This window comes from Gymnodraco acuticeps, unplaced genomic scaffold (genome assembly GCF_902827175.1).
Source record: "Gymnodraco acuticeps unplaced genomic scaffold, fGymAcu1.1, whole genome shotgun sequence".
NCBI lineage: Eukaryota > Metazoa > Chordata > Actinopteri > Perciformes > Bathydraconidae > Gymnodraco > Gymnodraco acuticeps.
The window spans coordinates 2963911-2991340 of record NW_022990940.1 but is presented as its reverse complement, the minus strand read 5'-3'; the positions used below and the strand labels follow the sequence as shown (position 1 = coordinate 2991340).

General features: G+C 42.0%; 1 protein-coding gene across 14 annotated transcripts in view; it reads left to right on the top strand.

Annotated features, from left to right (window-relative positions):
• Positions 1–26340, top strand: part of LOC117558462 (adhesion G protein-coupled receptor L2-like) — a 130392-nt gene extending 104052 nt beyond the window's left edge. For 3 of the 14 annotated variants that reach the window (XM_034234687.1, XM_034234678.1, XM_034234680.1), the window contains 15 exons: positions 107–292; positions 2333–2371; positions 5564–5747; positions 7307–7429; positions 7598–7803; positions 8247–8420; positions 9682–9891; positions 11625–11845; positions 12632–12698; positions 16520–16611; positions 18282–18450; positions 19490–19618; positions 20336–20432; positions 21457–21582; positions 24317–26340. In XM_034234687.1, coding sequence (XP_034090578.1) covers positions 107–292; positions 2333–2371; positions 5564–5747; positions 7307–7429; positions 7598–7803; positions 8247–8420; positions 9682–9891; positions 11625–11845; positions 12632–12698; positions 16520–16611; positions 18282–18450; positions 19490–19618; positions 20336–20432; positions 21457–21582; positions 24317–25179 — 2886 coding nt within the window. In that variant the 3' untranslated portion in view covers positions 25180–26340. Of the gene's footprint in view, positions 1–106; positions 293–2332; positions 2372–5563; positions 5748–7306; positions 7430–7597; positions 7804–8246; positions 8421–9681; positions 9892–11624; positions 11846–12631; positions 12699–16519; positions 16612–18281; positions 18451–19489; positions 19619–20335; positions 20433–21456; positions 21583–23674; positions 23729–24316 lie in introns of all 14 variants that reach the window. The other 11 variants (XM_034234683.1, XM_034234684.1, XM_034234686.1 and 8 more) reach the window with 9 other exon arrangements.
• Positions 26341–27430: the final 1090 nt, after the last annotated feature.

Below are 27430 nucleotides of genomic sequence, written 5' to 3'. Positions count from 1 at the left end.
GACTCTCCGGGTGTATGCGGGATACATTATTTCAGCTTCAGCTTGTAGAAGCATCTCAGGCCTGCTTCTCTGACACCCGCCTGTTTTCCCTTGTTGCTGTTTTTAGATTCGGAGTGGTGAAAATGCTGCTAATTTAGCCAATGAGCTGGCACGGCACACACAGGGCCCGGTGTTTGCCGGAGACGTCAGCTCCTCGGTGCGTCTGATGGAGCAGCTCGTGGATATCCTGGATGCTCAGCTGCAGGAGCTCAGACCCAGCGAGAAAGACTCAGCTGGGCGCAGCTTCAACAAGGTACTGTGAAATTCATGTCTCGCATTGGCTCTGTCTCCCTTTTCCCCCCAACTCTGTCAGCATGATTCAGGACGTCATTAGCAGGACACCTACTAATACACAACCAAAAACATGCATGCACTCACACACATTCATGGACACGCAGAGTCTCGGGTGAGGGGGCTAGGAAGGCAGGTCTAGCCCTGAGGGGATCTCATTCCTCTACAGCTCCCTAGTAATTACCGGCTTTGGAAACCCAGGCTCACCTGGCAGTTTTACCTTAAAGAAGCTAATGGCCATGAGCCCCCTTACAACAGAAAGAATAACTCTTCATTGCTGACAAGTGTGGAACTGCTTCCTCGCTCGTCAGGAAAGGAGTAGGCCCAAGACGTACTTACAGCTCTCAGCTGCAGGCAGTCCCATGGAGAGATGAGTGACAGATTGAAAAATGACATTGTTATTCAGACTTTCTAGACATCAGTTGCTCTGTAAACAAGGTTATTTGCACCAGAATGATGCCCCTGTTTTGTGGCTTTATGTTCAAGACACCTACATTGTTTTTGAAGATCAGAACAGGTTTCCAACTGGTGTACATCAAAATAAAATAAAAGGCTTGTGATTGACTGATGACAAGCAACATTCACAACAGTTAAAGGACATTAGCCAGTTTTGTTGTGTTAACGACAAATCACACGTTCATGATTTGTACTGAAGTAGCTTAAAGGGGACCTATCATTCAAAATGCACTTTGTGATGTCTTTTATACATACATATGTGTCCCCGGTGTGTCGGAGAACTCACGCAGCGTCAGAAAATAAAACCTCTCTCTCTCCGTACCCAAATATTTTAAAAACGGGTGTACAACGAGCGGATACAGATTCCATCCGAACTGAAGTCAAATCGGCAGCGGACCTATAGAAAGTTGCTATCAGAAACAATGCCTGACATGTTTTGGACGTAATCTCGTCTTTGTTTACATTAGCAAGCCTCGCTAACACTCAGAGCTAACCTGTACTGGAGAGCACATGTGTTTTAAAAAGCAGGAAATGAAAAAAGAACTCACCTTGTGATAAACCCGCAAGAGAAAAAGCATTTGAGCTCCATACTATTTCAGAAATAATCCTTGACGTGGTTTAAACAGGATGGCGTTTTATCACCGCAGAGTTTAACTTTATCTCCGGTAGAATTCTGATCAGGCATTAGCTCCGCCTCCTCTTCTCTTCTTTTTTTCAAGCTAAGGACCCAAGATCTGCGTTTCTCTAACAGGGCTTCAAAAGAGGGGTATGAGCAGTATGAGGGATGGCTACAATGAGTGAACTGTTTGGTATTTTGAAAAAAAAACTTCACAGACATGTTTTGTATAGGTATGGCCCTACAATATATGTTTCAAATATAGCATGATAGGTCCACTTTAAACAATGATATGGTCCTTTTCGTGTCATACAGCCCTTTCCCACAAAGCAACAAGTGATAAATGGTGGTGCAAATGGTAGCAACTTGTTTCGGTTGAAGAACTATTTTCCTGTGTGAGTGTTTCCAGGAGGTGTTTATTATGTAAAGGTTGTAATATATAATAAAATGTTATCTCTTTGTTTTCCAATTCTGTGTGAAAGCCACTGTATGTGATTTTCTTTGGTTGGACTCAATTAGGTAGGAGATAGAGATTGATTTAATCCCAAGATACAAACAAAGGGTTTTAATATAAAGTAATCTATCTCCATGCCATGAAATACAAATGGCCCCATCACACATATTTTATCTTTCCATTTATTTTAAAGCATCACTAATTGGGAGCATCAGAATCTAGTCTCAGTATTTTTCCTACATAGCTGTGCATTTCTCATCTCTCTTCCCCTCACTAATATACATATTCATATTTAGAATTCCCCGGAAAACATTTATAGCCGTCGGGGCATTTCAAGGTTGTAGTTTATAGACCTTTTCTTCTTTTCATTACTTCTGTATGTTATGGTAAGTGGCATGACTTAATGCTTCCTGTGTTCTTACCACCTCTTTCTACAATCTGTCTTTTGTGCTTGATCCTCTTGTTTTGTGGAAAAGCTTCAAAAAAGAGAGAAGACATGCAGGGCGTACATGAAGGTATAACTACTACTGCAGGCTTTCCGTGTTCCTTTTGTACCCCGATCCCTAATGCCTTACCAACAGCATGCAGCAGTGTCTGTCTCCATGTCCTTGATTGTCTTGTTACAGTTTGTGCCTGGTGACCTGCTTGTACAAGATGTAGCTGCTTCCTCCTCTGACTCGGTTGTCTGTTCCCCCTTCATTCTGTCCAACTGAGGACGCCACTGTCAATATCACTCCGTCTTTATCCTGTTTCCCCTCCTCTGCGTGCTATCACTTGTAAATCTTTCCTTCTTTTTTATTTCTCCTCCTTTTCCTCATCCCCCACTCTTTTTATCTCTCTTGTCGACTCTTCATACATTGTGTGAATAATTGCCTTCCCACGGTCGTAATTGCACCTCCCTGTCAGCCAGAAGTGTGATCAAAGTGGCAGTGTGCTCAATTTTCACTTGCTTATAATGTACAATTCCTAGTCTCCCTTGTCCCCATAACAAACAAAAAAATCTCCTCCACCCGGTGCAGCCGTGTGCTATCTGTGAGATTAATTTCTGAGACCATTAATATGTTTGTGTTCAATTCTAATTTTTAGTCTTTCCCCTAGACGTTTTTCCTCTGCTGTGCTGAGAAATATTTCCTCGGTTAGGTTCTGCTGAAAGACAAGGGCATGGTGTAAACACTGGGGAGCAGATGCCTTGCATGGCATTATACAAATGAACAGATTTTGTTTCTGTCAGTGGCTCATGGGGGCCCCTAAAAGTTTGAGGGTCTTATTTTACTGAGAGAAAAAGACATTATATTTCCCTATGAATATATTTTTAGCAGTGCGAGCAGCATAGCTCTATGGAAGGTCTTGTCGGCCAGTCTATCTCTAGGCCTAGACCACTTTGATCCAGAATGAAATATCTCTATAACCGTAGAATGGATTGCCAGCACATTTTTCTACAGACATTCATGATGCCCAGAGAATGAATCCTAATGACTTTGTTGATCCCCTCGCTTTTCATGTTGAGGCCCCATGAGGTTGGAATTTGTGGTTTAAAAAGACAGGGATTTAGCATTGGACTCCTGTAACATTGTGAGACAGTTTGAAGAATATATCAAAATCAAGGCAGCTGAACCACAAACATCATCTCAAGACCTGTAAACAGATGTGTAGGTTACCCTTTAAGAAAAATGTCTCAACAGCTATCTGATGGATTTGCATAACATTTAGGCATTCACGTTCCTCCTAAGGATGAATTGCCATAACTTTGGTGATCCCCTAAACTCTATCATTTGGTCTCAATTTGAATTTATCCAAATTGCTAAATGTACCATCTGCCTCATTTTAACCTTGTGTGCAGTTCTAATTATCAATGTTAACCTGCTATCCCACTAAGCGCTGAACTTTACACCTGGCAAACGTTGCATCGTAATAGTTTTAAGGCTAATGTTAGCATTTAGCTAAAAGAAAAGCCTTCAAGTACAGCCTCACAGATCTGCTAGCTTTTTGCTAGTTCTTGTGTAACTGTTATGTTCATAATAGGTTGTAGCCCTTAGACAGCGATGGCTTGTTAGCCGAGCTCATTTCATTTCACTATACAGCGAGTTATGGTAGCTCCTCAGGTCGCGCCCCTGTGATTTGCAAAGTGACCTCCACCATGGCGAGAATTAAAGAGGAGTCAGTCCATACACCGATTCTTCCGGTGCTTCACAAATTAGAGACAAGATTTTATTCCCCCTTTCGGTTTCATGGCTCCTTTGAGGATAGCTCACCGGGGGAGGGGGGGTTTAGTGTCTGTCTCTTGTAATGGCTCCTACCCTATAATAGCCACTGTTCTCTCTCCTGCGCGCGCACACACACACACACACACACACACACACACACACACACACACACACCCCCCACACACACACACACACACACACGGACACACACACACACACACGGACACACACACACACACGGACACACACACACACACACACACACGGACACACACACGGACACACACACACACGGACACACACACGGACACATGGACACTTACTCCCATCATAGTCACAGCTCACAGGCTTCCAGTGGCCTGCAAGGTCAGGGCCATAGAGATTGATTTCTGTGCTCTGGACGAGATATTAAGACACGCTGAGAGCCCTGCGTCTGGAAACAGTCATCATGGCTGTGCTTAATATGAGCTCAGCGGGTAAATGTTGTGGTTAATCATATAGTGGTGCAGACTTTGGTTGATTTCCTTTCTTGTTATTTCAGGCAAACGGATAATCCTGTCTGTGGTCAATTAGTGTTTTGGATAATCACAGCTGTGACTAATTGGTACAGTGAGCAGGGCTTGTTGTGGTTAATTACCGTTATTGTGGTGGGCCTTGCTGTGGTTAATGGCACCTATGGTTAAATTGTCACTCTGATTTATACCAAGGGTTGAGCTAGATTCTGAATCTTTGTAAAACTGTCTGTGTTTGGTGGGATTTGGGAAATTGAGGTTGGGGCTGTTGTGTCAGGCAGGAGTCATGAACTCTTCCAGGGTCAAAGGAAACTCCTGTTTTATCAACATATGATACTTGTGTGGGTTTGGTGGAATGTTTTGCTTACTTACTGCTTATCATAAAGCAGGAAATGAAAGGATTGCCATTGAAAACAAACAGAAATGTTCTCCCATCTTGACTCAAACTGCCACTCTGGACATGGATTACATGATAATGCCCACTTTCCTCCAGGAGAAAAGTGTTCAAGGGCATTATGGGTAGATCCGGTTATGGAAATAACACTGTGATTTATGGTGGTAATTGTTTGGAAAATACCTTCTTAAAAATAAAGAACTGAGAAAGAAGCTTTGTAGGCAGCTTCATTCAATAAAGAGAAAAGCAAAACATTTGGTTTGTATTTTACATCCCCTCAAGCATTTTTACATTATTCAATAAAGAAAGTGGTCCAAAAGAGGTTTCCTTTGATTACACCTTTTTTTTATAAACAGAATATTAAATAAAACATACTGAATTTTTTATCATCATTGTTATTTTAGTTACCCTTGTCTTCCTTGAACCCTCAGTCAGAGTGATGTTGATATTTCAGTGTCAGTCCTTGTTGCTGCTGTCACTGTTAGCCATGCATGCCCTTTCTGTTATTTGCTGCCCGATCCTGCTCTTTGTTATTAAACTGAAGTTATGATCGGAGGAAACGGCGAGCTGACATTTCACTTGTCTCCATGGATACAGGCAATCGTGGACACTGTTGACAACCTCCTGAGGCCGGAAGCTCTGAAATCCTGGAAAGACATGAATTCCACGGAACAATCGCACGCCGCCACCATGCTACTGGATACCCTTGAGGAAGGGGCATTTGTCCTTGCTGAAAACCTGATCGAGCCAGCGATAGTTAAAGTACCCGCAGAGAATATCAGTAAGTCCTTCTCTAACATCTATAAAACAGAAAAATAACAGGAACATTTCCGTCAGTCACAATTGTGATGCTAATCCTTATTTATTATTGTTGGGCCGTGATCAATCTCTTTAAAAGTGTTTCAAACTGTGTGATAAAATTGTCTTCCGGGTTGTTGTTTTTTGCTATTCCCAAAGGAGAATATTATTTTTAATAGGGCCATATTTCACTGACATACAAACACTAGATTTATCAAAACCAACAAGAAAATATGCCCTGACAGGCAGTTTATTAGCAACATGGTCTCATTCATTAAGGCTGTTTTGTGTAGACTGTCATACTTATACTCATAGCTCTTCGTTGCTATGGTTATGGTCTCCTACTCACCCTTTTGTCTTATACCTCATTGATTTTTTATATTTTTGCTTTGCATAGTAAAGTCACCTCATTGAATGTGTGCTGAAAGATAAACTGTCCAGACCTCTGGGGGAAAACAAAGAAACCATTTGAATAGCATTGTTCCATTCACACGGCACTCTATCAGTTCTCTCCAAGCCTTTCCCATTAAGTGGTAGTTAGCTAAGCTGATAAGGACTAGTTGCTGTGTCTCTTCCAAAAGCACTGATTAATACATTGTGTAATATGCTGTATATTGGACACTTAATCACCGCATCAGGCAGTTTTTATGAGCTTCTCAAGCTCTTGCTTATCTGCATATTAGAGATAATATTCCAGCAGAGAAACATGAAAATAGCCATATGAAGAAACACACAATCTCCGAGAGCAGCTTACCTAACCTTCCTTGAAGACTTGGAAAAACATTTGAAAATTATTGTTGCTCCTAATTAGCAGTTTGTCGAAGAAAGAAAAAAAAACGGCACCTCGAGGCATGCAACAAGGGCAAGAAGAGGGGAGGGAAAGAGAAGTAGAAACTACACTGAGGAGGGGTGCAACCAGAGACAATTCCTCATCTCCGACTGTCAGAAGCCATCTATCTGAGGAAGTGAGGCCGTTTCTGATGGGAGGGAGTGTGCTGATACGTGTGTCCTCCTGACCCCTCAGTAATTTCACACATCAAAGGGAACACCACCCGGCAGCTGGCATGCCGGAGAGAGGGGCTTCTGGAATTTGGAGGATTTTCAGAGATTTGCTTGTCGAGCTTGTCGAGTTATCTGAACCCACAGGGGAGAAAAAAGTAAAAGTAAAAGCTCAATGATATTTTTGATCCTATGAATATTTGACATTCATGCTGCAGTAGGCTGCATGCTTGCATTTGCTCATCCTCTATCACTGCCCTTGTTGTCATTTTATCTTTTAGTTCCTGCCTCGGACGCTTTCACAATGCCAACTAACAGCTTAGCGACATGGTTCTTTAAGTAAATGACACTCTACGGGGTCTGGACTATAATATAAGATTCTGTTACTGGTACAATGAACCTTGAGTCTTATACACAGAATTAGGGGAGCTCTGTTAAACACCACGTATCGCCACGTATCGCTTTTGAGATGATTCCCAATGAGTAATACATCCCTCTTTTTCTATCTCTTTCTCATTCCCCTCACGTTCTACCATCTCTCAGTGTTGGATGTGTACGTGTTAAGCACTGACGGTCAGGTGCAAGACTTCAGGTTTCCTCAGACAAGCAAGGGTGGAGCGTCTCTACGGCTTTCCTCCAACACAGTCAAGGTCAACAGCAAAAATGGTGAGAAATAAAACATTGAATCGTTGTTATGACAAGTTGTTCCCAAAATCTGAAAGTACTTCTTTAATATTTTGCCCATGACTACAAAATCAATGAATGAACACATCCTTTTTTTGTGATTCATGCTGCTGTATGTATGTCTGATGATTGTTTTATTGCCGGTTGCAGGTGTGGCGAAGCTGGTATTCGTTCTCTACAAACACCTGGGTCAGTTCCTCAGCACCGAGAACGCCACACTGAGGGGAATGGGGGACCTGAGCAAACGCAACATCTCCCTGACCGTCAACTCTCACATCCTGTCGGCTTCTATCACCAAGGAGTCCAGCCGTGTGTTTGTGGCAGACCCCGTGATCTTCACACTGGAGCACCTGGATGTAAGCCTTCTCCTGGGACTCACCCAGACCACACTGTAGAGCTGAAACAGCTGCACAAACTGTTGAAGTGAAGGGCGAATGAAGCCTTTTGATAGATCATTGTTATAGAAAAAATGTTGGAGTAAAGAGAAGTCATCTATATTATGCCGGTGTTACAGTACAGGTGGTGATAGTAGTAGAGGTAGAGATGCAAGTCGTGCTTCTTCTGTGCTTGGAATTTGCCAAAACCTCCAACATCTCAACATATAAACATATTTCTTTATCTGGATCATTTTATTCCAACCATAGATTGTATTTAAATAATTTTGTTAGCGCATCAGGTACACTGACTTTCTGTTTCTTACAGCTAGAGATATATGTGTACAATCATGCATATTGCAGCACATGTTCATATATGTTTAATCATCTCTCTCTCTCTCTCTCTCTGTGTTTGCGTTTTGTAGAAGATACACTACCACAACCCCAATTGTTCCTTCTGGAATTACTCAGAGCGCAGCATGATGGGATACTGGTCCACTCAGGGCTGTAAACTGCTGGACACCAACAAGAGCCACACCACTTGCTCCTGCAGTCACTTGACCAACTTCGCCATCCTCATGGCTCATCGGGGAAATGTGGTAAGTGGCCCACTCCTTGTGGTTTGCAGGGTCTATTTTTCTGTTTCAGTTGGTTGTTCTTCCGTCTCGCTGACAGATATGTGCACACGGCAAAGAACAAGAATGACATTTCAGTGGAGATAATTAGATTATTGCTGGAGGAGAAGGTAAGGGTGGGGGAGGAGGTAGGGAATAGGAAGCGTGCTGTCACTTTAAAAGAGCGAGATTGTGGATCAGGATAGGAAGAGCCATACCATTATCAGAGGTAATTATATTTTACCTATGGTCCGTGTCTATTATTCCTCCATGCATATGTTCCTGAGAATCATAAGGCGCAGTATAACCTCAGATATAACTTGTGTTTCCACCCCGCTTGAAGTGGTGTAGGATCCATTTGGTAGAGAAATGCAATTACAATCCAATTACATGATAAATAGCATGTGTGGCGGGGACCTAGCCAGTAATAAATGTGAAGGATAAGTTTGTGGTTCTTTTAATAATACGTCCCATTTCATGAACTCTTTCCCTGTCATCTGTCTTAACCTCAACCTTAACCACAGCTCGAAACCAGAGCCCCGAGGAAAGGCTTAGCCTCACACCAATTCCCTGCACATCACCTCAACTGCAACTCCTGCCCTCAATAAAATTACGGATATCACAGGAGGAATTGCCTCACTTTCGGGCCACCATGTCCTTGAGTGCCAATTGTATGGTCAGGTCTGCTATTTTCACATTTGCCTGATGCCCATCTTGAAACAGGCTCAGTTTAAAATGTATGATTTCACCTCAAAAAGGAGAACCAACATGTGGACGTTCAATCACGTGGTTTTTGTGGTCGTTTTTAAAACTGATGCTTTCTGCCACATGGCCATCATGCGATCAAAGCATGTTCATTCTTTTAGTGCCAAATGTCATCAGGTAGGATCAGGGTAAAGGATTAGGGTCGCTGGATCTAATATAAGACACCGTTGGTGCCTTATGTTAGATCCAGCGACCCTAATCCTTTGAGTTGCTCAAATTGAGTGCATATCTTCTAAAGTTATGTCTTTATTGTACAGAATTAACTGTTTTTGTAATACTATGCCCATTGCAACAGTGAAACATATTTACCACACAGAAAGACTGTAACTTTGAAAGAAATCTACATCTTTTGTCTAACTCACAGGAACTGGATTTTGTACCAAATCTTAGAAAGGGACATTGTAATGGGTTTTTTGAACAGGAGGAACACAGCATGCAAAACCTGCTTCTGTTCTCAGACAATGTGTCTCATTCTCTTTAGGGGGAAGGAAGCGTCCATGATCTTCTGCTCACCGTTATCACCCGGATGGGTATCGCTGTGTCTCTCGTCTGCCTTTCCATCAGCCTCTTCACATTCTGCTTCTTCAGAGGTCTACAAAGCGACCGCAACACCATCCACAAAAACCTCTGCCTCAACCTGTTCATCGGCGAGCTCGTCTACCTCGTGGGCATCAACATGACAGAGCCAAAGGTACATTCAGTGACTGTTAGGTTAGCATACAATCATAGGCGGCGCGTGAGGCTCAGGTTTGGGAAGGCTAAATAACTTTTTTGTACCTGACGCTGCCCGCCTCCGGCGTCTATAGAAAAGAGATCAACTCAGTGAAAGCACCGCCTTCTGACCAATCAGAGCTCAGTGTGCGGAGTTTAAATCTATCAAGTCATATCACAGGATAAAGGAAATACAGTTTAAACTGCCGTATGCAGAGAAGACGCCAACGGGTCGCACTTTATCATTCATATAATATCATAATATATCACATTTCCTTATCTGAGTCAGCTTCTCGAGCCGTATCTGGCCGTGCATCACCTACATTGTCACATACTGTATGCAGAAGTATTATTTTAAGCAACACATTAAGTTGACGAAACACTCAACTCAAATGTAATTCAAGACAGATCCACTCGTGTCTTAGATGGGGCAGTGATATCATAAAACTGTTGTACGCTTTCAAACACTCGGTAGTTATTTTTTAACCAGTTGTTCTATATTCACCTTGCAGGTGCAACTATGTGGCTTGTATCCTGGATTATATGTTTAAATCATGGATGTTTAAAGTTCATATTTGTCTAATATTAGTTTACTTTTCATTAATGAAGTATGACGCTGCGCTGTCCCTATTTGTGATTGGTCACATGTTGCTAACCCCGCCCCTTTCACGTGAACGCGCTCTCAGCTGGAGAGAGAAACCCTGGCTTGATTTACCGAGTTGATAACCAGCGCCGTAGGACCGCTTAGCGAGATCTCGTTTGTTAGGGTTAGTTAAGATAACTCAAACATATCCAGGGTCTGTTGAACTGGCTTCGTAGTACAGGGCACATGTAATGTCAAAGACACAAACATTATACATTATATTTTTATTTTACCAGGATGCAGTGACACAAATATTTGGGAAGGCTTAACCTTCCCTAGCCTACAGCACCCGCCGCCCCTGCATACAATCCACATTATATTTAAATTCCACATATAAATACTCTATCTTTATAGTTCCAACACTTCAATGAATCTATGATGCTGACTCTTGAGTAAAATGTTCAAACTCGGGATGTATTTGGGGGGAAGGGTTTCTAAAGCTTCAATGTCTAACACTAACATTTTTACCAAATATATATTTACATATATACTGTAATGTCATTTCTGAGAACTAGTGGTGATATAAATACATTTAAACATTGCCACTCTATCACCTTATAAAAGTGTAAGCCTTTCTACACGCCCAGCAGAAACCCAGTAACATTAACATTCATGTGGAGCACTGCAGTGTTTCTGCCCACCTAATGAATGTAAGGCCAATATTCACTCTCCTTTAGCTCTGATTTTGTCTCTACAAACTCCTGAGGGAAATATTTGGCTCTTTGGTAGCTAAAGCTGTTTGTCTGTGTTCTAGGCAGGTTGTGCACAGTTGGTTATCAAAGGTTCTTTGCTGTCAACAGCTGCCTGCTGCTTCAGCTAAACATTGAGCTGAAAAATACAAAAAACCTTAAGCAACCCCTTTCACGTTACATAGTCATTAGATCCAATCAAAAATATTGATTGGGTCAGCTTTAAATAGACCCACTAATTGATCCTGTACAGATCTTACTAATCTGGGCTACTGTCACCATTTATTGAGCTTTTAAAATAAAAGGAAAAGTCAGATTCCTCTATCCCTTTGAACAACCTCTTACATTTGAGTGTAATGTCGGCATGTTTGTTCCTGTCAGCTGGTGTGCTCCATCATTGCCGGCGTTCTCCATTTCTGCTTCCTGGCTGCGTTCGCCTGGATGTGTCTGGAGGGTGTGCAGCTGTACCTCATGCTGGTCGAGGTGTTTGAGAGCGAGTTCTCGCGCAGGAAGTACTATTACATCTCTGGGTACCTCATCCCGGCTGTGGTTGTGGGAATCTCAGCCGCCATCGACTACAGAGGCTATGGCACCCAGCGGGCGTAAGTGTGACATCTTTGTAGGGATTCCTATTTTGTTGAATAAAATAAGGAACATTAGTCTTCCCTTCTCCCCATCAGCATGCATGTGTGCTAATGATATTAATACCCCAAAGAGTGGTGAACCTCTGCCCCTTGGTAAATGTACACCCTGTCGCAGCTGTGACGGGGTGTACATTTCTGTGAGGCTGTGAGCAAAGCTGCAACCTTAATGAACGCGCTGGCTAGCTGCACCAGCCTGCTGGCTAGCTGCACCAGACTGCTGGCTTTTTTATTCTTTGCATGTGGATAATTGCCGCCCTTGTCAGTTAAAAGTGTATGCACTTCCTCTGCTGGTCTTCATCCAAGCAGCACGTTTTATGATTTGTAAGTCTGCAATCCTCTAATTTATGGAACGTTTTTTCAAACTCTATTTTATGGCTGTAGTCTTCACTTCGTTTCTGTTTCCTGGTGATAAACACAGACGCAAGTGCCATTCATTCTTGAACTGTCTACAATACATTGTTTACTGTTCAGACTCTAAGGTATACACACAGTCAGACATCCCACATTTATAGACCGTGAAGTCATGAGTCCAATAACTGCTGGCTTTTAGACTGCAGCTTCTCATGGCATGGGGCCAGCGCTCCCTCAAGGTCGGGTTTTCTTCTCTGTGGTCAGAGGAGTCTTTATTCTGTTGCTGTGGTGTATCATGCAGCCGGCTCTGCTGGGACCTGATCGATGAAACACAACTGTGTTTTGGCAATGAGATAATTTCGTCAACTGAATATCCTCTTTTGCACCCTTTAGATGCTGGCTGAGGGTTGATAACCATTTCATCTGGAGCTTCATTGGACCTGTGACCTTAATCATTGTGGTGAGTTGAAATGTTTTGTGATAACCTCTTTTTGTTCTTCTTCCAAAGAAAATCTTTGAAAACAGTTTATAGATTTTCTCCCTCTCTCTGTACTGACAGCCTCTTAGCTCTACTTTCTCAGATCAATTTGCATGAAAGGAAAGTGGTCCCATTATAGCTGACACGAGGACATCAGTGTCCACTCAGCTATGAAATCCTCTGAAATCAGAATTGGTGCGCAGCAACAACTCAAAGCTGTTTGGTCCTTGCTATACATCTAGAGAATACTCCCCTCGCGCAATCAGGAGGAGAAATCGTTTCAGGCATGAAGGTCATTTGCTCAGTGGGAAAACAAGGATGATAGTGGTGGGGGGGGTGAACATGGAAGTAATGAGTGGGTGGGCCAGACAACCATTATCACAGCTCATAGCCCCGCTGAGGATCATGACATGCCCCCAGCCAATCCCAGCACACAGACATCTCCATCTTCACCTTTTAATATTTTATGTGTTGCACAGGGTGTTCTCAATACTCACACATAACACATGCATGCAGGAATGTATGCACAAAGTCCTGAACAAACATTGCGTTTCCATATAGGCGCATACGGTAACACACATGTTAATCTGTCCGTAGGCTGTAAATATATGCAGAAACTGGGAGAAGTGCTGTGTCGGCAGCGCTGTTTTTTTGCGCCAGATTTGGCAGAGCAGTGAGAGACCTGAATATTGTAGCGGACAGCCCCTTGGAGACAGGGACTGAGGAGGGGGGGGGGGGGGGGGGAGTCCATATGTAGTTTGCCTCAGCTTCCTGCAGAGTGCTTCCCCGACTGTCCGTGTGTCTGTCTGTCTCATCGAATCTGTGTCATCACTCACGGCTGTGTTAACTGCATCTACAGCCACTCGACTCATGCGGACGAGAATCGGCCCCAGTGACTAGGAGACAAAACTCAGCATTACTCTAAGCTGTGATCTTAAAGCCTCTTTCTCTTCTAAGCCACTCCTTTTTTCTTCCATCTTCTCCCCTGTTGTTGTTGGATTCCATCTGCTTTCCACTCACTCTCTTTGTTCCATTTTAAGACCCTTTCTTTCGTTGCCTTGTAGTTCTCAGAATTCATCCATATGGCAAAACAATCAGGATCCTTTCTTGCTTATTTGTGAATGAAGAACTGAAAATGAAGTATAAACCGAGACTACCTGGAGATCATTACACTTTGTTTTTTCTTTCCAACTCTACTTTTATGTTGTTTATTTTCCTTCATGTGCGGTCACACTTTTTTGAAATGCACACTCAGAGAAAATAAGGGATAAACAGGTTTAATAACTTAGAAATCCGTGCATATACTTGTTTTTCTTAGAACTTTTAAAGAACTGTATTTCAAAGGTATCGGGCCAAATTGGAGCACATCTCCTCCTTTTCAGACTCTCCCTTAAAGGGGACCTATCATGCCAAATGCACCTTTGTACGTCTTTTATACATGAATATGTGTCCCCCCCGGTTTGTCAGGGAACTCACCAAGTGTCAGAAAACACAACCCTCTCTCTTTTCCTCCATACCCAAATCTCTAAAAACGGGGCTGGAGCGGATCTGATATGACTGATACAGATTTGAAAATAGTCTGACGTCAGTGACGAGGAGCACCGCCTATATGGCCAACTCTCCACCTATCAGGGGAATGAGAGGTTGCCGTGGCATGGTAACAGCATGGTAACAGCATGGTAACATGACGCTTGTAACTCGGCCCCCTCCTTTGCAGGCGTGGTCAGCTGCAGCTCATACAAAGACAGGGGTGGAGGAGAGCAAAATAGAGCGAAATGAGGCATGGCTAAAATGCATGATCTGTTTGGTATTTTGAAAATGAAAACGTATAAATATACCTTTTTATAGGTATGGCCCTACAATATATTATTCAAATATAGCATGATAGGTCTCCTTTAAAGGTGGGGTAGGTAAGTTTCAGAAACCGGCTCGAGATACACTTTTTGTTATATTCCATGGAATGCTCTCAACATCCCGATAGCAATGAATATCTTAAGTGCTTTGACAAAAAATCCATAAAAAAATGTCGTAATACTGTAAAAATATCAACCAATCCGTTTAGCCGGCCCGGCTAAACGGATTGCCGCCCTGTCTGTCAGCCTTCCATCTCGTACACGCACAAATGTATCTCGTGCCCTCATTGGGCGTGCCCTCATTGGGCGTGCATTGCAGCAGTACTTCAATGACTCGCCAGCAACAGGCGGCCACTTTCACCAGTCTGCTGACGTCATGTGCGCATTCATGTGTGTTGGAGGAGGTGCTCTGTAAGGAAGTCTGAAGGAAGGGGCGGATTCTTTTCGGCTGTGTACTTTCAAATTGTAATGCACTCGAGCCGGTTTCTGAAACTTACCTACCCCACCTTTAATTAGAGAGTCATACTGAAAGCATGGAAACCTCTCCGAACGTATGGCTTGAATTACTTAAATATTTTTCCTGGCTTCCGTAAAAATTGTTTCGAAAGTATGGCACTGAGCTCCATTCTTTCCTTTCTGTGTTTTTTTACGAAGGTATGTCCGTGCTACATCAGGTCTGCTTTGGACTCCTTTAGAGATACATTCTTGTATTCATTACATTACATGGCATTTAGCTGACGCTTTTATCCAAAGCGACTTACAATAAGTACATTCGACCAGGAAGACACAATTCAACAAGGATCTTCACTTTTAGATTGAAAATATTGTCAAACAAGTCAAGACACATTTTTAACGTAGAGTATTTTGAAGGGCAGAGCTGTGTGAAGTAGACCAAAGAAGTCAAACTCCCACAGTTTTTTTTTTAATCTCTTTTGAAGTCGGTATGCTTTATAGTCTGCGATGAAGCAAAACGTTTTTTCAATCCTCCTGGTAAAGGAATCTGGTTTTCAGTTATAATAGAGCAAAACCATCTATTCTAGATGAATCAATATCTAAAGTAGATAGAAAATTACAATTTGAGTGGTAGCAACCATGTACATATTTGAGGTTCTTAAAGGTGGGGTAGGTCATTTTGGAGAAACCAGCTCGAGTGTGCTAGAATTTGAAAATACACAGCCGGAAAAAATCTGCCACTTCCTTACAGAGCCCCTCCTCCAACACACACGAATGCGCACATGACCAATGAGGGCACGAGATAAGTTTGTGCACAGATGGAAGGCTGACAGGCAGGTAGGCCATCCAGTTACTTTAGCCGAGCCGGCTAAAATGATTGGTCGTGCTTTTTACAGCACTACGGCTTCAACAGATGACATTTTTTAATGGATTTTTTGTCAAAGCACTTAAGATATTCATTGCTATTGGGATGTTAAGAGCATTCCATGGAATATAACAAACAGTGTATCTCGAGCCGGTTCCTCAAACTTACCTACCCCTCCTTTAAGTATTTTTTCCATACCAGTTTATACTTCCACTCCATTACAGAAAAGGGAATATCATACTCTTTAGTCCAATAATACTTGACGACATATAAGAGCTTATAGAATATGATCCTTTGTTATTGATTGAACAACCAAACTCAATATACAATTGCTTTGTGTATTAAATTGTATTTTCCTACTTATGATTATTATAATTTTGTATTGAGTATTTTCATTTGATTTCTTTAAATACTTGATGTTCATTGACTGATTATACTTACATCCTTTTACTAATAAAGCACATACAGTAAAGGCAGGACTTTAACCTGTAGTGGAGAATTTAATCAGTGTGATATTAGTGCTTTTACTCAAGTCAGAGACCTGAGTACCTCCTACCCCCGCTGTCAACTTCAGAAAACTGATGCCTTTCTAAGTGCTGTCTGTTAACCCTGATATGCGTCTGTTTTGACAGGTCAATGTCATCTTCCTGATGGTGACGATGTTCAAGATGGTGAAGCACTCCACCTCCATGAAACCCGACTCGACCAGGCTGGGGGGGATCAGGTGAGCGCTGACCACTGGGAGATTAGGTGGCCACACTGTGGTTTGCTTGCTCTAAGTGTGTGTGTGTGTGTGTTGTGTGTGTGTGTGTGTGTGGGTGTGTGTGTGTGTGTGTGTGTGTGTGTGTTGTGTGTGTGTGTGTGTGTGTGTGTGTGTGTGTGTGTGTGTGTGTGTGTGTGTGTGTGGTGTGTGTGTGGTGTGTGTGTGTGTGTGACACTGTGTGTGACACTGTGTGTGTGACACTGTGTGTGTGTGACACTGTGTGTGTGTGACACTGTGTGTGTGTGACACTGTGTGTGTGTGACACTGTGTATGTGTGTGTGACACTGTGTGTGTGTGTGACACTGTGTGTGTGTGTAACACTGTGTGTGACTGTGTGACACTGTGTGTGACTGTGTGACACTGTGTGTGACTGTGTGACACTGTGTGACTGTGTGTGTTGAGTGGGGGTAATATGAGCCATTACTGCTTTTGCCTCCCGCCTGGAATCTCAAAAGCCGCATTTGACCAACACATTTATTTGATTTCTTCTTCTCTTAAACCCGACCGGACCAACATTTTTCCCTTTCAGATTTTATTTGCCTCCGTTGAGGGGCTGCCTTCATTTTATCATTTCACTATTTGCACTATGCAGGGTTATATTGCCTTTTTTTCTTTCTTCATAACTGCATTTCTGGCCTTTCGGTATCTTTTTCCTTGAAAGACAGATTCAGAGACACCGAGTATAGATTTAACGATGGTGAAAACGGAGAAGAAGAAGTCTCCCTCCTCCATATTTCCCCTTTAAGTGTGCTGCATTTGCTCGATAAAAATACAGATCCCTGTCCATTTTTTTGCCTGGATTATTGTTCAACAATGTGTTTGAGGGCAGGCCAACATATGTTATGTGGGCGCTTATTTTTTTTAGCAGTCGCTCTGATTTTGGTCCAAAACACAGAAAAAGAGGCATTGGATTGACTTTAAGGTTTGTTTTTGGCACACAGAAAGCCCACATCTAGGAATGCTGGATATCACACGTTATCTTAAGAAGTCAAAACTCATTACCTATCATTAATTAGGGCCTACCTCAAATCCGCTATTTATTTCGTTTTTGTGTCACATATAGTAACTCGCAAAAATTGGGAGGAAATAATTGGTTGCACTTGGTTTGATATTTTATTTCATTCTTGTTTAAAAAGCACCAAATTCTGGACAGCAGATCTAATGAGCCATCACTCTCATTATTTGTGTGGATCCTCTCTCAGTGACATGTTGTTGTTCCATTTCTTTCGTTTCTCTGCCGTATCTCTCTCAGCGTGGCTCGCTTCTCTCTGGTGTATCAATAACGAATAGGCATCTTTATTGAAGCTGAAGTTATCTGATTTCCTCTAGGCTTTCCTGGAAGCCTCTGAGGAAGAACCTGCTGTGCTTGCATGCTCTTTAGCCAACAATTCCAAGAAAGCACCAAGGAAATACTTTTTGACTCAGTGTCAAATAAGAAATGCACATTCATTCCAAAACATAGTATCAGCATTTACACACCATGCAGCCACTTGCCCAAAAGCAAAATAGCTTCTGCTTTCCTTTTTTAACAAGCTGCTGTCCAGAGTCAGAGGAACGTCAAACCAACATGAAAACTACTGCAACTCTCTACAGTTTCACTCGTTAATATCTCTCTTCTCTTTCTTTTGTAGGTCGTGGGTGTTGGGAGCGTTTGCCCTACTTTGTCTGTTGGGCCTCACCTGGTCCTTTGGCTTGCTCTTCCTCAATGAATCGTCCATTGTGATGGCTTACCTCTTCACTATCTTCAACACTCTGCAAGGGATGTTTATCTTCATCTTCCACTGCCTCCTCCAGAAAAAGGTAAGAATTCAAAGACGGACTATTCTACATAATCATGGAGCCGACTAATCAATTAGTCAATATACAGAAAATGATTTAATCCTCTATTTTCTTAATCAATTCATCATTAAAGCTACTTTTAAAGAAACAATTCTACTCATTTGATGATTTCCGATTATCTTCGGCCCAGGGTACTTTTCTGACATTTGAAAAAATTAAACGTTTTATTAATTACCAATAAATAATTAAAGGTGGGGTAGGTAAGTTTCAGAAACCGGCTCGAGTGCACTAAAATTTGAAAGTACACAGCCGAAAAGAATCCGCCCCTTCCTTCAGACTTCCTTACAGAGCACCTCCTCCAACACACATGAACGCGCACATGACGTCAGCAGACTGGTGAAAGTGGCCGCCTGTTGCTGGCGAGTCATTGAAGTACTGCTGCAATGCACGCCCAATGAGGGCACGAGATACATTTGTGCGTGCACGAGATGGAAGGCTGACAGACAGGGCGGCAATGGATGTACTTTTTACAGTATTACGGCTTCCCCAGATGACATTTTTTGTATGGATTTTTTGTCAAAGCACTTAAGATATTCATTGCTATCGGGATGTTAAGAGCATTCCATGGAATATAACAAAAAGTGTATCTCGAGCCGGTTTCTCAAACTTACCTACCCCACCTTTAACAATACAAAGGATTGCTAGTGGAAGCCTCTCTGAAATAAAATGTAAACATGGAACTGCCAAGAATTGCAAATGACTTTCCATATCTCTCTAATCCTTGCTCTGCAGGTGTAAACATTTACAGTGCAACATTTTGAGATTTTACTTTTCATGATATTTATACATCTTTACCAACTCTTACATCACAGTGCTTCCTCTCTACAACGTTTCCCACGTCGTCAGTGTTTGCTATCCCTGTCCTTACAGATATGGCATTTAAACTGCTGTCAGCTGGTTGGCATTTGATTTGAAGATTTGGGATTTGCATCTCCCATAGGGGGATTGTTGTTTCGCTGTCTGTGTGCTCAGTCTGTGCCGGTCTTTTGCTTCTCTGCAGGTCCGCAAAGAGTACAGCAAATGTTTCCGTCAGTCCCAGTGCTGCGGCGCGCTGCCATCAGAAGGACCCCACAGCGCAGCCAAGACCGCCACGTCTCGATCCACGGCCCGCTACTCATCTGCAACACAGGTGCGTGGACGACTCTGGGAATTAGATAAATTGCGGATTAGGCTTTAGAAACACCATGCGTGAAAATGTTTTAATGTAGAATCATTCCAGTTAATTATATGTCAGTGGAATCTCTTTTTTTAAATTTATTTTATGGACTGTCTTTCCTTTTTTTTACCTTTCCAAGTGCAGTAATATGATTCAGTATTTTAATTGACAGGTTATACTGTATATTGGCCTGTAAATTGTAGCTAGCAGACAGACATTTACATTCATTATGTGACTGTCTATGTTTCCTGTAGATATTTAATTGCTCTTTTTACGGCACTGTTAGTGTACAGTTTTATTATTATGCTGCTGTGTTTTTGTGTTCTGTAACTCTGGCACAACAATTTCCTTCGGGATAAATAAAGTCTTATCTTATCTCTTATCTTAGAAAGCATTTTTTTTTTTATATATATATAATCATTTCCTTTTTAAAAGTTATTTTATACTTTTAACCATGAGCTTTTTGAACAGAAAGAAACCTAAAGGATTTTGTCTTAAATTTGAATTTGACACACTGGTCTCTCGTCTTTTTTATTGTCCCCATATCATAAGGTAGGGGGTTATTTGAATCCTATATACAAGTGTAGGAGCTCAAAACCCACGTAGCTGCTCCATCCTCCCCCAGAAGCCTTGAATAACAGCGGCACAATGTTGAATCCCTGATCAATGACTGCTTTTCTCTGTTCACAGAGCCGCATCAGGCGGATGTGGAACGACACAGTGAGAAAGCAGTCGGAGTCATCCTTTATCTCAGGAGACATAAACAGCACCTCCACGCTCAACCAGGGTAAGCAAGCGTTTCTTCCACTGCCACCAAAAGACATATTCGCCGTTCACTTTGTGATCCGAGTTCACAATAAACACTTCAATAGAGCTTACACTGCTCTGCAGCAGCTGGGAAAAGTGGCAGATGAAACCCTGTTTTAATGTTGCATTTATCTTAGTTTTTAGCGACTGAACAAAAAACAGCATGTAATGCTTCCTGTGTACTAAAGTTCACAGCATTTTTCCAACACTTTCCTGCTCGGTTGGATCATGTGAAAGGCGAGGAGCTGAGACATAAATGGCGTGATATTTGCGAGGCACTGATGAGAACTTGAGTTCAAATCTCAGCGAATCTTGCTTAGCAGCATCCTCCCTGACTCATCTTCACTTGAGAGTGATTGTCGGGATGGAGGTAAAAGTGGGGGAGATGATCAATGTCAGGCTGAGGTCAGAAGGTTTTGGGAGAGATCCCAGCATCTCAGGCTGCAGAATGTGCCTTTACAGATTTGGCTGTAATTATGAATTCATTTCAATTTCCTTTTTTTTTTTTTAAACACATGCCAGTACAAAGTTTCTCAGCAGTCCATCCAAATAACTGAGACTAGTTATACAATTTCTGAGGATTTCCACAAGCATGATCAGGATGATAGGAACACTGTATTATTTATGGTGGGCCCCTTAGACATGTTTTGTCTAGTTTCTTGACTGGATGAGTTTGTTTAGATAGATTTGTTCCACATAAATACTGGAGATGATTGTGTTGCCATGCTTTGGTCAACACTTGTCGCGATAATATTGTTTGTCAGTTAAATCAGCTGACTGTTTATATAATGTCTTGCTATGAGACACGTTTCTATGGCTGCTTTGTGTTCATAATAGAAGGCAGACATATTGTAGGTTATAAATCTTATGTGATGTCAGATTTTGGACAGCGAATGTCAGTGTTTGTTTATGTCGACAGCTACCCAGCAGAGACCATGAAGTACAGTACCTCCAGCTCTTTTTCCTCAACTGTTTTTTTCCTTCTCTCTCTCCTGTTATTTCAGGGATGACTGGCAACTACCTCCTAACTAACCCTCTCCTCCGAACCCACGACACTAACCCTTATAACAACCTGCTGGCAGAAACGGTGGTGTGCAACACCCCCTCTCCACCGGCCTTTCACTCCCCAGGTGCACATCCTCCCTCCACTTTTATTCTTACATTGATTTGTGTGGATGCATGTGTGTGTTTGTTTTAAGGTAAAATGTTGACTGTTCAAATTCACTTTTTAGGGGACAAAAAGATAATATAATTTGCATCTGTTAAGCAGCACCTGTAAAGCTAAAAAAAAACAGGTTATATCTTGTTTGTTTAGTTCAGTGATTATTAACTATACCTCTGCTATAGAAAGAAAGAAAATAAAATATATAATTTAATTAGAAAATAACAATATAATATACAGTTCCAACTTGATATTTAGCAAATAACAGGAACAATCTTGAGGTTTGGGCTCTGACACAGCTTGCACTAAACATGTTTTGAATAATTACTCTAGATTCACTGTGTGTTGTTCTCTATTCACACCTCTGAATTCTCAGAAGTTCTTATCTAAGCACGTTTCCCCTTTGTAAACACAGAAGTAGATAAACTCCCGTCAATGCAATCTTTTCTCTATATCTGAGCAGTCAGATGGGAATTCCTCTCAGTTGAATACGAGCTTCACCCGTTGCTCTGAATCGTTTATCCCTTTATCCTTTTCACATGAATGATATTTATACATTATGTTTATGTATGTGTAGATGGTTTTCAGTTTTCTACAATTTTAATAGATTTAATAAATCATGTCAGTGTTTATGGTGACCTAGTTCTTCACTGGCAGAGCAACAAAAAAAACAATCGAAGAAGAAGAAGAAAAAACAGAAGCTCATGATGACGCAATGCGGGCAGAGTCGTAGCCCTCAGATATTCCAAGCATTTGATGATAAAAGAGAATATACTAAAACAGCAGAATGGCAGAGTGTGTAAGTATAGGAGTTGCAATAATGTATAGCTTGAACCTGCTGCAGCCTTTGCCGTCCTGCTTTGTGCTACGAGCTGGCTTACAGCACAACGAGAGCACTTCACACTCGGAGATACTGAAGCAGGGTTGGGACCAAACAATGTTTGCAAAGAAAATCAAAGACCATTTTTTCTCTGTCTGTGAGCTCAGCAGCAGACGAGCCGCTCCGATGCTCCAGTCTGTGTGTTCAGACAGCTTGTGCTTTATTGCCCTAAAATGTTTACCTGCCTAATCATTGTAGTAATTACATTTTAACATTGGAGCACCAGAGACCGATAAAAAGTGTTGATATTTAATTAGCACGTTATTTTGAACGTCAGTATAAATAAACATCGTCTCTGCCTGTAGAACCACCCTGAGGCGCTGCACTTAGCTGTGTTTTACCCAGGAGCGTCAGGAAGCAGTGACAAACAGGATAAAACAAGATAACATATGGAAACTAGTTTGAGGAGAGCAGGCAGCAGCATGACACGCAAATGTCAAAACCTGGTGTGAAGATCACCAACCAAGTATGAAATAAGCGGTGAGAGACTGTCAAGTTTAACATAAGCTTTCTCAAAATGCTGCCTGCTATAGTCATTACATTTAGCTCCTGGAAAGGATGAGCGTGTCTTCTATTATAAGTGTATTAATGCTAAGTAATGCTCTGCAGATGTTCATCCGATGCAGTAAAATCAGTAAGGAGAACATCTTGGATGAATCGCTGCTGGAACAGTTCCCAGAGTGCAGCTGTCGCCGCGTCCAGTTGAATTCTGTTCACATCATTTCCCCCTCTCCCGGTAGACAGTACCTGTCTGCAATAAAATCACTGCCGGCACATAAAAAAATGCAAATTTGAAGGCGGGTCTTTTCGGAGAATAACCTTCCAATTTCCCCTTTTTTGCACTTTTGCTCTCTGTGCTCATTTCACTCTTTTTAGAAATGTCTTTGGTGTCGTTTTTAAAGCAGTTTTCCTCAGTTGCTACCATGCTTATACAGTTTACCCTGTGACGACATCACCCTCACCCTCACCATAATTTTGCTGTCATTCTCCATCCACCTACAACAATTTGAGCAATGCATCATGTGAGCTAAATTATAGTTAATAGCAAGGACACAAGGTTTTGGATTGACTGAATCCAGGCTGGATGTTACAAGCTTTCCACTTTGGTCTTATTTCACTGATTTTGTTGTTTCTGCTGCAATTGAAAAAAAGCATCTGTTTTACTTTTTTTGCACATCAGCTGTTCTTAGGCCAGATAGCCTGAGCAGACACACTTGATGTGAGTGTTGGCAAAGTGAGTCATTGCACCGTGCCTGTCTGTCGTGGTGTGTTGGGGGTTGTTGCTGTGCTTGTGGGGCCCCGGTGCGGAGAGGTGGCTCGCCATCTGTGTTGGACATTACTCTTTTGTCTTTTTTTAAACAGGTGGAATGTTTTATTCATTGTTAATGTCACAACACTGCCCCATCAGCTTGTATTCATTTATTTATTTTACTCTCATTCTATCCTTTTTGCTTTTGTTCGTATGGTGCTGTGTTGTCAACCTGGTCATGTGCTACTTTTTGCTGTACTGTATTTTTAAAGTTTTAATTCACCCTTTGTTCTAATTTCTCCAATATTGTTCAGGATAATCTCTTAGATTGGCTTTAATGATATTCAGCCATAATGAGGATGGACATTGTAGAGAGCTGATTGGGTTCTCCTTTGAATTTTCAAAGCTTTTAATATTTGCATAAAAATGAAATTAACCCAGAGATCAAAGAGCAAAAGAGTGAAGTGTCCTGAGCAGTATCAAGTTGTATGTGGATGGTGTAGTAGACACTGTTTAGTTACACAAAAAAGGAAAAAATCTCATCTCACACATTCGTTTTGCCTTTATTTGCAGGACAGCACTCTCTGAGCAACAGCAGGGACATCAGTGCCATGGACACCCTCCCCCTCAATGGCAATTTCAACAACAGCTACTCCCTGCGCGGCGATGACTATGAGACCGTGGGTGTCAGAGCCACGGGTGACCTGGGGGGCCTCCACCTTGACGATGCCGCCTTCGAGAAGATGATTATATCTGAGATTGTCCACAACAACCTAAGGCCCCGTGGGGCCCCAAAAGGCCGCGACGCCCCAAGGGAGCAGGACAGAGCCTTGCCTCCGCAGACCAGGGTGACAGTGGACCGAGGTGGGGGTGGCAGCGGCAGCGAGGATGACGCCATCGTGGCAGATCACGCCGAGGCATCACCCCCCCAGATAGGAAGTGGACGAGGAGGCCACGCCACCCTGGAGCTGCTCCTGCATCCCCACCACAAGGAGGTGTTGGAGGCTCCTCTTCTGCCCCAGAGGACTCACTCTCTGCTCTACAGCGCCCAGAAGGCCCCCAGGCGCCTGGATGGGCCAGGCGGCAATGGCTCTGAGACTGTTACTGCGTTGGAGGACATGGGCTCCCACTCACCCAACAATAACAGAGACTCCCTTTACACCAGCATGCCAAACTTGAGAGACTCACCCTCGCCCTCAGCTTCGCCGTACCCCCCTGAGGAGGAAGAGGAGCTCTCCCCCTCACCTCAAAGCGAGAGCGAGGACGCGTATCACAAAAGCATGCCTGAACTCGGTGATGCGCCACAGCCCATGTCCTACTACCACATAAACCGAGGCACCAGCGACGGATGCATCCTCCCGCCCAACAATGAAGACTGTGCGCAGGAAGGAGAGGCACCCAGCGACGGACAAATGCAGCTCATTACCAGCCTCTAATTCGGCACTCTTTGTTTGCACAGGTTTGAACAGATGGCTGCTTTTCCATTGATGTCAAGAGAGCTGGCAAGTCTGGCTCCGCACTCCACATGCCCTTTCTCTTAGGACAGGAAGTGAAATGTTGTTGGGTGGGAAAACAAATGAAGAAATGACTTTTGCACACAGATACCATTAACACACAAAACACATTCATCTGAGGCCAGGCAAATGTGGACTGTGAGAGCTCTGCTGTTGGACTAAAGAGGTGCAGAAAATAACACGCTGTCAGAGAAAAGTCTGGCCTTTCTGTTGTACTGTACTGTCGAAGAATAAGGGATTGCAAAAAAAACTCCAAGCAAAGAACTATGAACCTCCTGACATATCCTTTGGGGACTTTGCAGAACCAGGGTCTTTTTAGTCATGAAGTACAGAACTAGAGCTAGTGTGGCTCCACTACACAGTCAAGACTCTAAAGTTAAGAAACCACTAATTCAGACTCAGGCCTTATATTTTCTCTATTGCACATTTAACTGTTGTCAAAGTAACAGCTAAAGAAAATATATTTTGCTGTACCACTAGTGTAAAAAGTCAAAAGAAGAAAGAAAAACTAAAGAAAAAAAGGCAACCATTCAGTAGTTATGCCCTTTCAATGTCAATAAGATTATTCAGACAAGATTACTCAAAGTCGTGGAAATGTACTTTTTTCCCCTCACACTTGACTCATTGACGTATTATGTAAAAAAAAAGAAAGAAGTTTTGCGAGATATCAGTCCATATGAAATCATGCTCACGTATCTGCTTGTGAAGTGCTTTTGCTTTCATGAATGATGAGTTTTTGCCAATAGTACATTTGTTAACACCGGGCCATGCACAGATTTGGAGTGAATTGGAAACTTGTGTAATTTATTTTACTTGAAAGAAATCGTCAGCTTAAAGACTTATGTTCACATCAATGCGATATTGCAGTTTTTGCGGACATATTTCATCCTTTGACACTAATTAATTTATTAACTGAACTATTCAGAAAAAATGGAAAAAAAGAACATGGTTGGAAAGTGTGAAAAGTTGTTGCAGCACTGGTTAGGTTCATTTTATTTCTTTTGTAAGAGCCCATCATCAGCTGATATTTAATTCAACTCCTGTTTGATATCAAATAAATGTGAATTTTTTCTTGTTCGCAAATGTCTGGCTCTTTTTTAATGGTTTGCATAATATTGTTTACAATATATCCCATGAAAACAGCACAACTAACAATATCTTATACAACCAGCACTCAACCATCTGTTCCTGATGAAGATATTAGGCTACCCTTAAAAAACTATGTACCAATATGCTACTCTCCTCTTTTTGTCTTAATCTACGGACTATTTTAAACCGTAGATTAATATACCTCTGGTTGTTTAGTGAGGATTTACAGCAGCAGAACAAGATTATATCTGAATAACCTTTAACACTTGTGTGTCAAAAATAAATAACCTAATGTATATTCAGTAGCCTACTGCTGACAAAAACGAGTTGAAATATAAATTCATAAAGTTATACATTATTAAACTATGGATTTAAGTTAAATTGATGGTTTTATTCATGTTGTTTGAAGCTACAGTTGTGCTAACGTTGTCAAATGTTTTGTTGCAGACATGCCCTTTTTCGCTAAAACCAACCGGAAGTTCTGCAGTGCAAGTAGCGAAGTAGTGTAGGCCCTACGTGATATTGCGATTTTTCAGAACTGCCATGTTGGAGCAGTTGCATACGCGTTGAGATGGTTGAGATCATGTATCAACGTTTTAAAAAGTTATTAAAGATTAGCATTTATCAGATAATAGGGAGAAGTTTTCCCAGCAGAAGCCACATACGCATATCTTATTTAGTTTCACTTCAGATTCTAAAAGGTATTTTATTAAGCGATCCACCGATTCCAGCAGATGGTGAGCCTCCCAGCCATGGATTCATAAAGACAAAGCTCCCAGGTTGATCTCAAGGAACCAGCCCAAAACCCTGATCCATACCTCTAATGAAACGGGCAGGTGAGCTCTTTGCTTTGTGGTGTAATCTGCCTCTAAAACATAATTTACACATTATTGACAGAGTGAACTCGGACCTATCAGATTAACAGCTCAGACCTCCATTTAATCCAAATTTGACAACTTTTCTCATTAATCATCACACACCTACTTGGAAGTTATTTGAATCTTCAAGATATCACACATAGCCCACTGTTACAAGGTGATCAGAGAACAAGCTTCTTTCAGAGAGACTTTTCTTTGATTTAATT